The 16,916-nt window shown below is 43.7% G+C and overlaps 1 protein-coding gene across 1 annotated transcript in view; it reads left to right on the plus strand.

The window, feature by feature from the left end:
* The first annotated feature begins 250 nt into the window (after positions 1 to 250).
* ripk4 (receptor-interacting serine-threonine kinase 4) overlaps positions 251 to 16,916 on the plus strand; it is a 34,731-nt gene continuing 18,065 nt past the window's right edge. Inside the window, exon 1 of the mRNA XM_052015008.1 lies at positions 251 to 525. Within this exon, the coding sequence (XP_051870968.1) occupies positions 344 to 525 (182 nt within the window). The 5' untranslated portion in view covers positions 251 to 343. The remainder of the gene's footprint in view (positions 526 to 16,916) is intronic.

Raw genomic sequence — 16,916 nt, forward strand, 5'->3', positions numbered from 1 at the left:
CAGTAGTTCAAGAGCACTGAGTGTGTGTGCCTTTTACGAGTATGTGTGCCTTGTACTGAGAATGTGTGCCTTGTACTGAGTTGTGTGTTCAGGCTGGCAGCCTTGGGGGTGTGATGCAATGAGGAGGCGGGGTTAAAGAACAGTGGAAAAGTCTGTAAATTCCTGAAGGGTGGTTAACCTTCATGTTGCAATAGGAAATGATGTCAGCATTGAGTTAATGAACACACCTTGAACACCTGACCAGATAGATTGTAGAACAGCAATTACTGAAAAAAAGAGACGTACACACACCAAAAGGGAAGAGAAGCAGATTTTCTTTCTGGGAAACTTAAAAGAGACAACTATGGAGAAACAGGAGCAGTCCTCCTGGGGAATGGGACTGCTAAAGACCTTTGACTCTGATGAGTTTGCGAGCTGGGAAAAAGTTGGATCTGGTGGTTTTGGACAGGTTTACAAGGTCCGTCACATTCACTGGAAAACATGGCTGGCCATCAAATGTCCCCCAAGTCTTCATGTGGATGAGAAGTAAGTTGCAAACCTTAAGTGTTATATAAAGAATTTTAAGGGCGGAAGATTCCTGGCAGTTGGTGCACAGTTTTTTAAAGTAAAAATGTGGTCCTTAAATCAATGTAGTTGTACACCATCCCTACAGTAACAGTACATGTAAAGCTAGTGCGTAAGATGGCTTTCAGTTAATCCGTGCTCACCTGCTAGTTTTTTTATATTGTCTGTTTGTTTTTCCTGTGTGGTGCAGCGCTATCTGAGAATGAAATTCCCAGATGAGATGGTTTCCCGTGGGATTCATGTCACAGAATAACTTTGAAGTAGATCCCATTAAAGATTGCTGGATCTGTTCCCACACCTGCAAACACATCCCCCACATTTCCTCATTCTGCCCTGCCCAAAAGTGCTGGCTCCTGCTCAGATAACTTTTCATTTGTTTTCTTGGCCCCATTGACAGCCTTCATGTGCACAAGCTCAGGCAATGAGGGTTAATCAGATATTCAACCACCGAGGGGCTCACAGGCAAGCCTAATCCTGTCCCACCCTGGGCTAAACATGTACTCATAGCCAGAGCCATTCACTGTGGAACTTGAGCTGACTTTTCCCACGGTCCCTTCGGATGTGTATATTCCAGACTGGGATTGAGACAATTTTTCGGAGGCTAACAGAAAGGGGGAGGTGGGGGCACGGAGACTGGCACAGGATCAGCTAACGTTTATTGAATGATGGAGCAGGCTCGGGGGAAAGTATGAGGCCAATCCTGCTTCCAATTCTTTGTTCTTGTGTTGAATCACTCTGCATGCAAAGGTCGAACATTTTTGGTTGACATAACCTCAGTAGCCTCTGAGTTCCCTGGGTCCCACTAACTCCTGCCTTAAATTGTTTAAGTCAGAAATTCTGGAGTTCCCTATGCAAGGCTCCCCATCTTTCTCCTTCCTTTTGGGGGGGGAGGCGGTGGGGTGGAGGTGGGGGTGGGGCTGAAGAAGAAGTACCTCTTGAAACTTACTCCTTTGACCAAGCTTTTGATCATTTTCCAGACCATTCTACTTTCTCTCCACGTGACTTAAGAACATAGAACAGTACAGCATAGTACAGGCCCTTCAGCCCGTGATGTTGTGCTAACCTATATAAATGCCTACTCCCTGATCAATCTAACCCTTCCCTCCTACACAGCCCATAACCCTCCATTTTACTTACTTCCATGTGCCTACCTTAAGAGTCTTTTAAATGTCCCTATTGTATCAGCCTCTACCAACCCCCCAGCAGTGCATTCCAGGAACCCACCCCTCTCTGTGTAAAGATAAAAACCTACCTCTGACATCTTCCCTAAACTTTCCTCCTCTGATCTTAAATGGATGTTCTCTGGTAATGGCCATTGCTGCCCTGGGGAAAAGGTGCTGGCTGTCCACTCTGTCTATACACCTCCGTCAAGTTGCCTCTCATCCTGCATTGCTCCAAAGAAAAAAAGCCCTAGCTCACTCAACCTTTCCTCACAAGATTGATGGCAATATTTGTCTGATTGTGTTGCTGTGAAGTAATTTTAGACTGTTCACTGTGATAAATATGCTATATAAATGCAAGTTGTTGTTTTATTGCACCAGCCTTTTTATTCACATGGTCATTTAAACTGCTCCTTCCCTGCTTGTTATTTCTAGTTCTGCTACTACTTTTGTCTCTGCCCTGTGCTTAAGTGTTAAAGCACTAGGAGGGTAGTCCCTTAATGTAATAGACAGATGCTGAATAGAACATCCCATAAATAAGTATTTTCCTCAATCAGATTAGATTCTCACAGATTTATGGATAACAGCCCTTTTAGTCTGTTAAATGCAGACAGTGTGAGACAGAAGTGATTTACTGCAGACTTGTGTTGTCATGGAAATCCTGGTGGACAGGCATGATTGAAATGTAGAGGCCTCCCTGCCCTCAAGCGCCATGTAGAACACTTCTGGTTGATTTTGTTTTCTACCTCTGTTCACATCAAAGCTTGTTAGGGGACTCCAACCATGGTTCCTATGGTTTAGCAGGAACAAATCTGGATTAAATCTAAGTGGAAACTTTACGGCAGTTCCCAAGACCAATGAAAATCATCCTTTCCAGTTTCACAGGGTCCTTGGGCACTCATTTTATAGTGAAGGGGCATTTCTCATCCATTTCACTTCCTTCATCCCAGCACCAATGTCTTATCTTCCACCATCAGGTAGTCTATGCTCTGGACCTTCATCTCCCAAACCGCTCTCTCTCTTTTTAAGACCCTGTTTTCAGCAGATGCTGAAAATCTGAAACAGAAACAAAATGCTGGAATCATTCAGCCGATCAGGCAGCATCTGTGGAAAAAGGAATATTTACTGTTGCAGGTCTGAGACCTTACGACAGCACAGATCACCTACTTTTCCTTCTTTGACTTGTGACAGTTTTATTTGGTTGAGCACCTGTGAAGCCCCTTGGGACAATGAACATCATGTTGAGGTGCTGAATAAATGGTAATTATCACAGGTTAAAAATGCTTGCAGAACATGCAGTTGATGGGAATTCACAGAAAGTACATACATTGCAAATTGGTAACTATGATTACAGGAATGTACATCAATCTAGTTTCCTAATTAAAAACATATGTAAAGTCTGCCACAAATCAGTTTTCTAGAGATTCATTCTTTTAATGAGTCTTAAAAATATTGCTGTACATTTTATCAAATTAATGTACCTTCTCTCCCATAAGACAATGTCTCCTGTTGGGGTGGAATCTCGGAGGCCAGCACACTAATCCCCAGCTGACATGACTGGAGAGTACTCAGTAGAAGCCTTGTGCCTTATGCAACTGCTGGGCTAAGAAATGGGCCCATTCTTTTTCAGCTTTGTTCACTTAACTTGAAATATCGCTGAGTAATTTCAATTCCTTCATAGTTTGGTTACTCACTGATCTTAAAACCATTGTCCTTATTTTCAAAACCCAAGTCACACCATCGCCCCCCCCACCAACTCTTATCATCTCCAGCCCTACAAGCCTCTGAAATGTCTGCACTCCTCCGGTTTTAGCTTCTTGTCCGCCTCCCAATTTCCAGCTAAATCTGGAATTCTTCCCCACGATGTCTCTCCCTCTCTCTCCTATTTTTAAGATTCCCTTTAAAATATATATTGTTTTAAGTTTTTGTTCACCTGTGATAATTTGCAGTGTAGTTCATTCTCAAAGTCTGCTTGATAATGCCCTTGTGAAATCTGATTGTCACACGTGGTTAGCATAACGCTATTACAGCGCCAGTGACCCAGGTTCAATTCCCACCAGTGACTGTAAGGAGTTTGTACATTCTCCCAGTGTCTGCGTGGGTTTCCTCTGGGTGCTCCGGTTTCCTCCCACATTCCAAAGACGTACGGGTTAGGAGCTGTGGGCATGCTATGTTGGCACCAGATGTGTGGTGACACTTGTAGGCTGCCCCCAGAACACTCTCTGCAAAAGATGCATTTCACAGTGTGTTTCGATGTACATGTGACTAATAAGGAAATCTTATCTTAAGGATGCTACATAAATGCATGCTGCTCTTGAGTATCATGCCTTCTTATTTGGGTATATTTGACCCTTGTGCAACTGCATTGCCAAATATGAATGCTGAATCTAAACCAAGACAAGTTCTGATACCCAAACTCTACTAATGGGTGATGTTACTCCCCACATACAAGCATATAAATTAGTCGTAGACCACACAAACTTCCAAACCAGCTCTGCCATTCAATAAGTTCATGGCAGATTTGATTGTAACCTCTACTATGCATTATCATTGACCTTGGTGTTGACCTTTCAACACCTCCATCAAGAATCTGCAAAGATTCTGCTCCCTTTGAGGAAGAGCATTCCAAAGAACCACAACCCCAAGAGAAAAATATTGCCTCATTTCTCTCTTTAATGGGTGACCCTTATTTTTAAGCAGCATCTGTTCCCAGTTTGCTTTCAAATGCTGCACATTTTGCTTATTGGTTGTAGAGATAAAAACCAAATTTGGTCCATTTGGTAAGACTTTCAATATTTAGTCATAACTTGATCTATACAGTGTAGGTATTTTCTGTGACACAAGTTTTGTCCTTTGTATGTCCAAGCATCAGACCTGATTCAGGGTTTTGACCCAACACATTGACGTTTTCCTTCCTACCCACCCACCCCCACAGATGCTGCTCGATCTGTTGAGTTCCTCCAGCAGATTGTTTGTTGCTCCAGATTCCAGCATCTGCAGGCTGTTGTGTCTTCAGTTTGTGCCCTTTAATAGGAAATGTGACATACACCAGAAAAGACAATCACAAAACAAGACTTATCTGCTGAGATTATGAAAAATGGACTGCATTTTGTTTTACTTTTCATAACTTCACTGAGACTTCTATGTTGAATGACTGTACAACTTTACAGTTTATGGTGTACTTTGAGATATAGTCACTGTAGTAATGCAGGAAATATAGCAGCCAATTTACATATACAACAAACTCCCAAAGAACATCATAGGGAGCAGATAGAATGTTTCAGCAGTTTGAAAAAAATAGGATAAATGTTGTTCTGGACCCCAGGGATAATTTTCCTACTTTTCTTCAAAATAATGCCATGGAATCTTTATGTGAACCAGCAGGGGAAATGGGACCTCAGTTCCATATTCCATCCCTCAGTACTGCACCATATGTTGGTCCCAGTCATGTGCTCAACTCCCTGGACTAGAACTTGAACCCATAACCTTCCTTTACAAGGATGGAGTGCTGCTGACTAAACCACAGCTGAAGATAAGCAGCACTTTCCATGGGATCACCACTTCAGGCTGCTGGTTCTTCATGACACCACATTCTACATAATGGAAAACCCAGGTGAAGGAACAAGATCCTTATTCAGTACATCATGAAGCTTGAAAGGATTAAGAATATTTAAGCAATGAGGAAGGAATAGGGCATTTTGTAAGCCAAGAGAACGCAGAAAGGAATGCTTTACAATTGAATACTTTATCAATAAGCAACAGCACAGTGGTAACACACTCACCTTGGAAGGAGAGGGTGATAGGTTCAAGTCATACCAGAGTCCACACCAGAAATCTGAGCAAGGGCTGCATTATCACAGCCCTACTTTTCACATGGGCTGTTAAATTGAGACCTTAACTATGTTTAAATATTTAAAAGAATGGCAGCATAGACATTGCCAGCATCCTTGTCGACACTTATCCCTTAATTAACATCAATAAATCAAATTATCTGCTCATTACCACATTGCTGTTTGTGGGATCTTGCTGTTTCCTACATTAAAGGACTGACATCAGTTCAGAATGACCTCATTGTCTGTGAAGAACTTTGGGATGTCAGGGCTAATTGCATTGTGTAGGCAAATATTAATGCAAATATTTCCTTCTCATCCTCTGCTCTCAGACAACAGCCCAAGCTGTTCTGATACAGTTGTTTCTAAAGGTTGCTGAGCAATTTTCTTCTACACTTAAATCATTATAGATTTACATTAAATTTCTTTATATGGAGGTGGTGATGCCTTTCAAAAGGAAAAACACCTCATTTAAAACAACATTGAAAGGGGAGTTTTAAACAAGAGTGTCAAACATTCATACACTTCTAATAATAACAATGACGTTCAGGCTGTTCCTTTAAGAATGTAACCTACCATTAGACCTTCTAGAGTAATGGGGAGGGAGTGAAAATTGTTACAGATAATTCCAATTAATGGTTTTTTTTGGGGGGGGGGAAGGAGCTGGAGGGGTGCATTATTAAAGGTAAGTGTAGTCATGAGTCTGTAGATCAGGGGCTGTGTAGCCTACTCCTGCTTCTATTTACTTATGTTCTATGTTCCTTCCCTAAAATCAATGAAGCTATTATTACTTTCCTTAATCATTCTTCCTTCCCACCTTCCCAATCCACAACATTGGAGATGAAGGAAATGTGGTCAGCTGGGTTAATACTGGGAGGAAACATCCATTTTTTTTCGTACTGGGTCTGACACCCAGGCTTGGTGACTTAGATTTTTGGGGAAGTGAGAGTGGTCAGCGCAGAACCTAGGCCTTTTCTCTTTGCTGATCATGGTTCAATGGAGAGCCAGATCCCGACCTGAGTCTGAAGGTTGTGGGTTCAAATCTAACTCCTACATTTAGGCTGACATACAAAAGCTATTCTGGAGGAATGTAGTGTTCATAGAGTTACTATTTTTTGGATAGGATGTTAAACCAAAGACCAGGTCCCAAATAAATTGGTATTAGTTTATTATTGTCACTTGTACAGTGACAATAATAAACCGAGGTACAGTGAAAAACTTGTCTTGCATACCGATTGTACAGGTCAATTCATTACACAGTGCAGTTACATTGAGTTAGTAAACTAGGATATTTTGTCATTACTTTATAAAGTAATGGGGGAATTCTCCCTGCTATCCTCCTGATCAGTATTTATCCTTTGATCAAAATTATGACTAAGTAATCTTGTTTGTTAATCACATTTCTGTTACTTGTTGGAAATGGCTGTTGTGTTTCTTACATTACAACAGTGGCAACATTTCAAGATTCTTCATTGGGTGTAAAGTACTTAAAGATGTACCTTGGATATAAATATGCTGTGCAATTGTCTGAATATGGTCTTTGTAAGTCTAAGTGCAGCACTGAGGGAGTACTGGATTGTTGGGTACACTGTCTATTGAATGAGTTGTTCAGTTGAATGCCGCCTATTTGAGGAAGACCTGGGAGGCTTGCAAACCCCACCCTTCCTGGACATTACACCTGCTCCTGTCCAGCGCTGGCACACTGCATCATGTACAAACTACATACTAGATTACAGCAACTCATTATTAAGGCACAGCCCTAGTCTACTGAAAGAGGTAATGTTGTCTGCCATCATCAACCAATTTCTACGTGCACACTCAGAAAAGAGGATCAAAAATAGGTGAAACAGCATAAACATTAACATGGAACTGGAAACGCATTATGTATTTACATTAAATTCCTCTTGCATTGGAGGTGATGGTGCAGTCAAAAAAACTGATTGTCATCTCGGTTCAGAAAGCAGCAAGGGGAAGTAAGGAAGTGCATCAAACGTTCACAGACCTCTAATAACAAACACTTGGGTTCTATTCTTATCTCTCCTGTCATTAATGTCTTGTGGGGCCATCTTGAACTGGAGGGCCATTGTTCAAGAATGTGTCACTCCTTTAAGATGGAATTGAGGAGGAATTTCTTCTCCCAGAGGGTCATGAATCTGTGGAATTCTCTTCCCTAGGGAGCTGTGGAAGCAGAGTTGATGAATATATTGAAGCCCAGAGATCAACAGATATTTGAAGGACAAGGTGTACGTAGAAAGCGCAGGAAAGTGACATTGAGGCCAAGATTGGATCAGTCATGACCTTTTTGAAGACTTGAGGAATTGATTAACCTGCTCCTGTTTCTTATGCACTGTACAGCTTTCAACCACAAGTACAATTCAAATACCAATTTGGTTAGATTAGTTTATTGTCATATACACCAGTGTGCAATGAAATTCTTTGTTCCCATGAAGCTCACAGAGTAAACAGTATACATGGTAATAATCAATACAACAATAAATACGGCGACAAACACCACCATTTCAAATTTGGTGTGCAGGAGAAATTTAGTTTGGTTTTGCCATTCCTTCCACTATAATTGCTGGCACTTTCTTCAGAGACTTCTACACAGAAAATACAAAATTAGATACAAAAGCCTGCAAGCAAGAACCATTAGATTTCAGGACGGCTTCTATCCTGCTCTTATAAGACTATTGAATCGTCCCCTAGTACGATAAGATGGACTCTGATTTCACAATCTACCTCGTTATGGCCTTGCACCTCATTGTCTGCCTGAACTGCACTTTCTCTGTAACTGTAGCACTTTATTCTGCATTCTGTTATTATTTTACCTTGTACTACCTCAATGCAGTGTTGCAATGAAGTGATCCGTGTGAACGGTATGTGAGACAAGTTTTTCACTGCACCTCAGTACAAGTGATGATAATAAACCAATTTACTAATTTACCACTTCTCCAGTTCTGCCCTCTTGCACATCTTTGGTCTTAACCATTCCACCGTTGGCAGTCCAGCCTTCTCCAGCTCCTGAAGTCTTGCATTGTTTCCCTTAAATTCTCTGGCTCTCCCTCTCTCTCTCTTTTTGAGACATTCCTTGAAATCACTTGGGGGAGGTGATGGGTGAGCAAGCAGACTGGTGCCTAGTGTGGAGAAGGTATGGGTGGAGTGTGGATCAGGCGGAGCATAGTGTGGAGTGCATGAGTTGGGTGGTGGGAGGGACTGTAGGAGAGCAGTTTGCAGATGAGGGCAGACAGTCAGAAGTGTGCTGTGCAGAATGGTCACATCCCCTCTCAGTTCCCCAGCTCCCTCTCTCATCCCAGACCCACAACAACCCCCCCACCCCAACTTTCAGCCTACAGATCCCAAACCTGGCTTTTGCTCAGTGGTGTTGGGTCTGCCACAGCCCTGCTGCTAGGGCTTCTCTCTTTGGAGCAAAGGAGGATGAGAGGTGACTTGATAGAGGTGTACAGGATGATAAGAGGCACAGATCGAGTGGACAGTCATAGTACAGGCCTTTCGGCCCACAATGTTGTGCCGACATTTTATCCTGCTCTAAGATCTATCCAACCCTTCCCTCCCACATAGCCCTCCATTTTTCTAACATTCATGTGGCTACCTAAGAGTCTCTAAGAGACTTTTTCCCAGGGCAAAAAATGGCCAACAAGAGGGGACATAATTTTAAGGTGATTGGAGGAAGATATAAGGGGGGATGTCAGAGGTAAGTTTTTTTACACAGACAGTGGTGGGTGTGTGGAATGTACTGCCTGCAGAGGTTGTGGGGGCAGATACATTAGGGACAGTTAAGAGACTTAGATAGCCACATGAATGATAGAAAAATGGAGGGCTATGTGGGAGGGAAGGGTTGGATAGATCTTAGAGCAGGATAAAATGTCGGCACAACATTGTGGGCCGAAGGGCCTGTACTGTGCTGTAATGTTCTATGTTCTATGTCTACTCCTGCCTGCCCATAGCTGATTCTGGCTACTGAATTCAGCGTTCATGTGGAAACAATCGCCTTACAATGACGTGTGTAGGAGGGGGAGCAGGGAGTGAGGAGTGTGGGGTGAGTACTGGGTGGGAGGAGGAGGATGGAAGTGGGATGTGAGGAGGGGGAGCAGTCAGTGTAGTGGGTCGCTCATCCTAATCAGGCAGAGGGGGGTCTATGTGAAGAGGGATCCCATTAATGGGATTAATTACTGCCAGCTTTTACAATAACCAGGATGTAGGAAGTTAAGTGAGTGAGAATGGCATCAGGTTACCATATCATTTTAAAGCAATTATCTTCACATGAATGCTGAATTCAGTAGCCAACATCAGCCATGGGCAGGCAGGAGTAAACAACAGGGTTGTGTCAGACCCAGTCACCCTCCCGCACTGCCGCTCAGCAAAGGCCAGGTTTGGGATCTGTAGGCTGAATGTTTGGGTGGGGTGGGCTGGGATGACAGAGGGAGCTGGGGAACTGAGAGGGGATGTCACCTTACCCACACCTCCACCAGTGTAGGTGTACTTTTTGTCAGTCCCTTGGGATGGATTGTGGGTTCTGAGGTGGCTGTTGAACTCTTTCACAGACGAGGCAGGAGGTACCTGACTGGGTTTGGGAAGTGGTTGCTCCCTCCAGCATTGATGCTGGACTTCTGTGTGCTCCCGATGTATGGACTCTAGGTTCTCAGTACGATCCACAGTGCTCCTTCTCCTCTTGGAGCTGGCATGGGGCCAGGGATTCCCAGGAATGTTGCATTTCTTCAAAGAGACTTTAAGCACATCCTTGAAATTTTTCCTCTGTCTGCCAGATCTCTTCTTTGTGGCAGTGTTTCAGGAGCCTGTTAGGAAAGTGAACCATGTGGTCTGCCCACTGGAGAAGACTAAATGTAATTAGGTTTCAGTGCCAGGGATGTTGGCGTGGGAGTGGATGCTAATGTTGGTCTTCTAATCCTTCCAGTAGATTTGGAGGATCTTATGGAGGGAATATGGAGGGAAGCAACACTGTGGTATCTTTCCAGTGCCTTGAAGTGCCTGCCACAGGTAGCCCAGATCTCCAATATATACACAGGCCATCCTCAGGTTACGAAATCCTGACTTGTAGCTACGAACAAGTTCCCATAATGTTGTTATACTCAAAAGTCTGATGTACACACATATATTTGTTCCTGTGGATGGTAGAACTAGTTTCCTCTATCTCTTCACTTTTAGTAATTGTTGTTTCTTATCAGTCTTGGGTGCCTTTGATGCCATCCATTATAGTAGTCTGGAGGTATGGTTACCATATTGAGTGATTTTAGCGTATTTTCCAATTTATGAACAAAATCGACTTATGGAGTCTATAAAATGGAACCCTTTTGTTACCTGGGGATGGGATGTACAAAGGTCAGGGATCACTGCTGCCTTGTAGACCATGAGTTTTGTACCAGGTTTGAGTTCTTGGTCTTCGGAAACCATTTTCCTCAGTCAGCCAAAGATTATGCTGGACCCTAGAGAGGCAGATGGCAGATAAATCTTATTATCCCAGGTCCCGCCAGAACCACATTTGGGGGAAATTAGACCTGCCAGTGGCTCATGGGCCTTATACTCCTTTGCTGTAATATACACATGACTACCCCGAGACTGAAACTAGACTGTGAGTGTTGACGGACCATTTGAAAAAGGTGAACATCAAGGCAGCATCTTATTTTTGTCTGAAATTCATGTGCACCTATTCACTTTGGTGAACAGGGTTAAGGGGGTAGTGCATTTGTTGTAATCTAGGCTGTGGAGGTTAGGGGTTTGAGGGGTAGAAATCTTAATGAGTTGTTGCAGTGCACATGTCAACCACGATGTGCTGGTGGTGGAGGGAATGAATGTTTAAGTCAACAATGTAGGGACTAGATGGTGGGTATGGTTTGAATATAATTGTAATGCCATATTGCAAGAGAGTGTATGGTGGGGGAGCTTTTAAATTTACTGATGGCAGACAGTGGGTGAATTAGCAGGCGACAGGGAAAGTCAGACTGTCGTTCACGGTCTTATCAACATGTGTATATGCAGAAAGGAAAGGTCCATCACCCTGTGTGGCCCAGGGATCATAGTGCTGGCAATGCAGATACAGCTGCAGCAAAACCACTGGAAACAACATCTACCAAAACAAGCTAAGGGGGTTGGGGGAAAGAGGTAGGTCTGCAAAGTTATTCCTCTCCTTCAGCATGACCATCACTAGTCCCGGAGATCACCCTCCATTACGTGAAACCTGCGCTCTTGCTTGAGAATTCTTGCTCTGAGGAAGTTGGAGACTTGACATTCCCAACAAGACCTCTCTGTCACTCACTGAGAAAAGAACAGTATGCTATATTTAACCTTGTTTTGCTCCATTAAAGTCCAACTCCTCAACCACTTTAGTTGAAGTAATTTGCTGGGACAAATTGTAGTTCCTACAGTGCCAGCTTATGCACTCTTTCCTTATCAAAAAATAAATGGTGGGATATCTTTGGTAACGCACACCATCTTTGTTCCTTCCCCACTCCCACCAGTCCACCCAGGGTCTCTCTCCCAATGTTTTCCTTTTCCATCCCTCCCTCCCTCTTTACCAAGGATCATTACCCTCCCTCCCTCCCTCCCTCCCTCCTCCGGTTCCATCTACCCATCACCTGCATACTCATCCAGGGGGTTTCTTTTCCCTTGCTTCACGTTTCCTATCCTCTCCCCCTCTCCTACTTGGCTCCATTTGCCCATCGTCCCTCCCTCATCTGGTTCCACCCATCAGCTACTAGCTCTGTCTCACCCCTCCCTCTCACTTCTATACACTGACTATCTTCCCTCTACACTCTCAGTCCTGATGCAGGGGCTTGACCCGAAACAGCGACCATCCTTTTGCCTCCGCAGATGCTGCTTGACCCCCGAGTGCTACCACCAGTTTATTTTTTGCTGCAGATTCCAGCATCTGCAGTCTTTTGTGTCTCTGCGCTTATTCCTTACCATGGCTGAACTGTTACCCTTTGCAAACATATTGCATTTACTCACCAAGGCTTCTATGACAGGAGCTCTCAAACTTGCAACCTTTATCCCCAGGAAAAGCAGGCAAAAGGATATAAAGACTAGCCACCAACCCAACCATCACACAATCATGTGCCTGTGATGCTGCTCCAAGCAAGTTTTCCATTGTACCTGTACCTCACCATATTTGTGCACATGACAATAAACTTGACTTGACCCTGACTTAGAAACGTGCCACTGTCCTGCATCATCACTGGTTCAAACTCCTAGAGCTCCCGATATGGCAACACTTTGCAAATATCTTCACCTCACAGACTGCAGCATTTCAAGACAATAACTTATCAGCTTTTCAAGGACAAGTAGAACTAATAAACACTGGCCTGGCCAATGACTTCTGTGAAGGGATTAAAAATAAAGGTGTGGATTTGTGGCAGTAGGTTGTAGGTTCAAATCCCACACCTGATGCAAGCAGAGAAATCTTGACCTAATAGTCCAAATACATCACTGAAAGAATGCACATCTGCCTGATGTTTCAACTTTTAGATGAAATGGTAACCTGGACTACTTCTGTTTTTTCAGGTGGGCATAAATAAATCCCTTGCTATTATTTAAGATAAGATAGGACATCTTAATTAGTCACATGTATATCGAAACACACAGTGAAATGCATCTTTGCGTAGAGTGTTCTGGGACAGCCTGCAAGTGTCGCCACGCTCCTGGCGCCAACATAGCATGCCCACAACTTCCTAACCCGTATGTCTTTGGAATGTGGGAGGAAATTCAAATTCAAATTCAAATTCAAATTCAGGAGCTTGTTAGGTAAGCATATGGAGGAATTTAAAATAGGGGGATATGTGGGAGGAAGGGGTTAGGTAGTCTTAGGCAAGGTTTAAAGGTCAGCACAACATTGTGGGCCAAACGGCCTGTATTGTGCTGTACTGTTCTATGATTCTATGATTCTGTGAAACCAGAGCACCCAGAGGAAACCCACGCAGACACACGGGGAGAACGTACAAACTCTTTACAGACAGTGGCTGGAATTGAACCTGGGTCGCTGGCACTGTAATAGTGTTACGCTAACTGCCACACTACATGCCTGCCGATGGGTAATCCCCATTGTTGTGGCCAATATTTATCCCTTACCAATTTCACTTAGGCAGAAGACTACCCAGCCACAGCCTTGTTCATGGTGATTCTGAAGCTTCAAGAGTGTGAGAAAGACTGCACAGGGAGGACTAACCTTGCCACCATCCAAACTACATCCTTATACCCGTTCAACAGTTTTGGCAATGATATACTTTGCAAAATGGCATTGACCATCTGGTTGAGGGAAAGACAACTGGGTCCATCCTCTCCCCCCTCCTAAAGGTTCTGAATACATCTTGGACTGACTATTGCTCTATGGCATTGCTTTGAAAGGATTCCTCCCTAGGAATGCCCTCACTTGGAAAAGGTGAGGAGGTACTGTCCAGATTGCCAGGATATCATGAGTCTGGTCGACTAGCCTGGTCAGACCCAGATTTTTTTTAGAGTGGGTGACAGGTAGAATCTCTGTATTGCTTTCCTACTGCATGGTGGGGTTAGAACATAGAACATAGAACACTACAGGACAGTACATGCCCTTCGGCCCACAATGTTGTGTCAACACTTTATCCTGCTCTAAGATCTATCTAGCCCTTCCCTCCCATATAGCCCTCCATTTCCCTATCATTCATGTGTCTATCTAAGAGTCTCTTAAATGTCCCTAATGTTGTGTGCACTCCTGAGACAGACACACACAAAGATCGCCATGCGGACTGGTGCAATGTTGGGGAAACTCTTCCTCCCAATTTGATTTGTGTCTATGTAGATGCTTTCGACCTTGAACATCCAGGTCATGTGGCAGGTGGCTCTGGTGATTGTGACAAAGGTGTTACGGGAAATGAACCAGAATTGGACAGCATAGAGTAATACCATGTGTATATCACCAAGTTCCTGCTGGTTATGGTGAAGTGGCGCCCCACCCACACTGAGTCAAGGAACAGCAGCCAACGTTTAACAGGAATGAATGAGAGAATGGGCAAGTTGGAACAGGAAATCTCCTTGTGTGTGCGTGACTGTTGTTGACTGCTGCAGTGGCTTGTTATTTAAAAACCAATTAGAAGCAATTGCATCAGACTCTGCAACACTCCTGACCCGCCTGTGGCAACAGTTGTGTGTGGGTAGAATGTGTGTGTAGTTGGTCCTCTTTTGTAATAGGAAGGTGTCTGTGTAACGCAGAAGTGGAGCTGTAAGGTGACAAGGGGGTTTGCTGCAGTCTACTGTATTCAAACAGAGTCAGCACTTTATATTTAATAGGTTGCAGTGCCTTTAACATAATAAAAATGTCATGAAAGACTTTGCAGGAGTCTGATAGGACAAAATAGTCAGAGTTGATAGTCAGAGGCTTTTCCCCAGGGCTGAATTGGTGGCCACAAGAGGACATAGGTTTAAGGTGCTGGGGAGTAGATATAGAGGAGATGTCAGGGGTAAGTTTTTTACTCAGAGAGTGGTGAATGTGTGGAATGGGCTGCCGGCAACGGTGGTGGAGGCAGATACGATAGGGTCTTTCAAGAGACTGTTAGATCGGTATATGGAGCTGAGTAAAATAGAGGGCTATGGGTAAGCCTAGTAATTTCTAGGGTAGGGACATGTTCGGCACAGCTTTGTGGGCCAAAGGGCCTGAATTGTGCTGTAATTGTTCTATGTTCTATGTTCTAAAATCTAGTGGAGCCATGTAAAGGACAGGTGATCAAAACCATGGTCAAAGCAGCAACTCTTCCGGAGAATTTGGAGCTGGAGAGGATCACGGAGGAATTTCCATACCTCGGGGTAGGACAGTAGAAGGGATGGTGGCTATGGTGTGTGGGTACAGTTCGTGCACTTGCTGCTCTCCGGGCGGTTAACAGTCTACACCCGACACAATGCCACTCAGTATGAATAGCAGGTGGATGGAACTAAGTATTTTGACATTGGTGGGTATGAGGTTACTGCCCCTTGAGAATAACAATGGAATACAAGGTGAATTGTATTGGGCTTCACTTGATGTTTCTGGCAGGTCAACTACTTCCTGACTTTAAAACCCCTGCATTGCAATGTGGAGGGCAGATGGGGACTGGAGAACAGATGCCAGTGTACCTGATCTCCAGCTCCACCAGTGGAGTCACCACTGAGGTCAGAGCTAGTGAAGAAAGGTCCTGAGATGTGGAGCTAGATCAGGTACCATCTGGCCCCTGAGCTTTACAACATTAAAAAATCAATGCTTTCTCTTATATCTTTATTTCACTCCATTCTTATTTCCTGTACATTAATAAATTTTAATATATTTTTAAAAGTTAAAATTATTTAAGTTTATTTGAACTGTTTTTGCTTATCAGAGACATTTAAAAATAGATCAAAGGCTTTTGGTCATATGGAGATCAGGGCAGACCAGGGGAGGGAATAAGTCTGCCTTATTTGAGGCCTAGTCTCTGCTGGAGCCCTCTCCACATCACAGGATAATCAAGGCAAGCAGCCCTTAAGCTCAATTGGCTTAGGTCATCAAAAAGTAGCAGTGGGGATTGATGCAACAGTGGCCCAGATCAAGGATAGTCACCGGGAAGGTGGCTGGACACTCAGAAAGAGCAGGAGTGTTGAGCAGTTGGACAGCACACCAGACTCTGATCATTGAAGTCGGACATGTAAAAGGGAGCATGGAGCTGCAAGATTATCTTTGTTTCAGTACTGTCCTTTAGGGAAGGGGTCTGTGCTTGCTGAGGCAGATGCAAGGACTTTAACGCAATTAGCTTTGGAGTGGCATTTTAACCAACTGCAGATTATACATGAATACTCGTGTGAGATCGCAGGTAATATTATGGTTATTGGGGGAATGGGGTGGGGTTGATAGGAGGATCAGTCCCTGTACTGCCTCACCCTCACAGTGTACGGACCCGTGGGATGGTCATATTCTACATATCTCTGTCCCCAAACCAAGGCAAATGACCTTTAACTCAAACAAATCTTAGTATTGTGTCAAAGAATTTGTGACAACTCCATATTAACATATGTATTTAAATATTGAAACATTTATCTTTGGATCCTACTCTGCATTGTTGGTCCAGCTGAAGGGTCTCCACCTGAAACATCAACTGTCCATTTCCCTCTGCAGATGCTTCCTGACCCACTGGGTTCCTCCAGCAGTTTGTTGCTTCAGATTCTAGCACGCTCCTCTCCAGGTTCAGCAAGCTGAACTCTGAACTTCTCACTCTCTTCAAGTTCAATATAATTTGAAGAATAAATCCTTCTGATTACATATTACTGGTTGGAATATATGAATGTCCAGAATTTATGTTTGATTGGTCCCTGTGTGCCAGTGATCGACCGCAATGGAAAGCATAAAACATGTTTC

Source organism: Pristis pectinata, chromosome 4 (assembly GCF_009764475.1).
Source record: "Pristis pectinata isolate sPriPec2 chromosome 4, sPriPec2.1.pri, whole genome shotgun sequence".
Classification (NCBI taxonomy): domain Eukaryota; kingdom Metazoa; phylum Chordata; class Chondrichthyes; order Rhinopristiformes; family Pristidae; genus Pristis; species Pristis pectinata.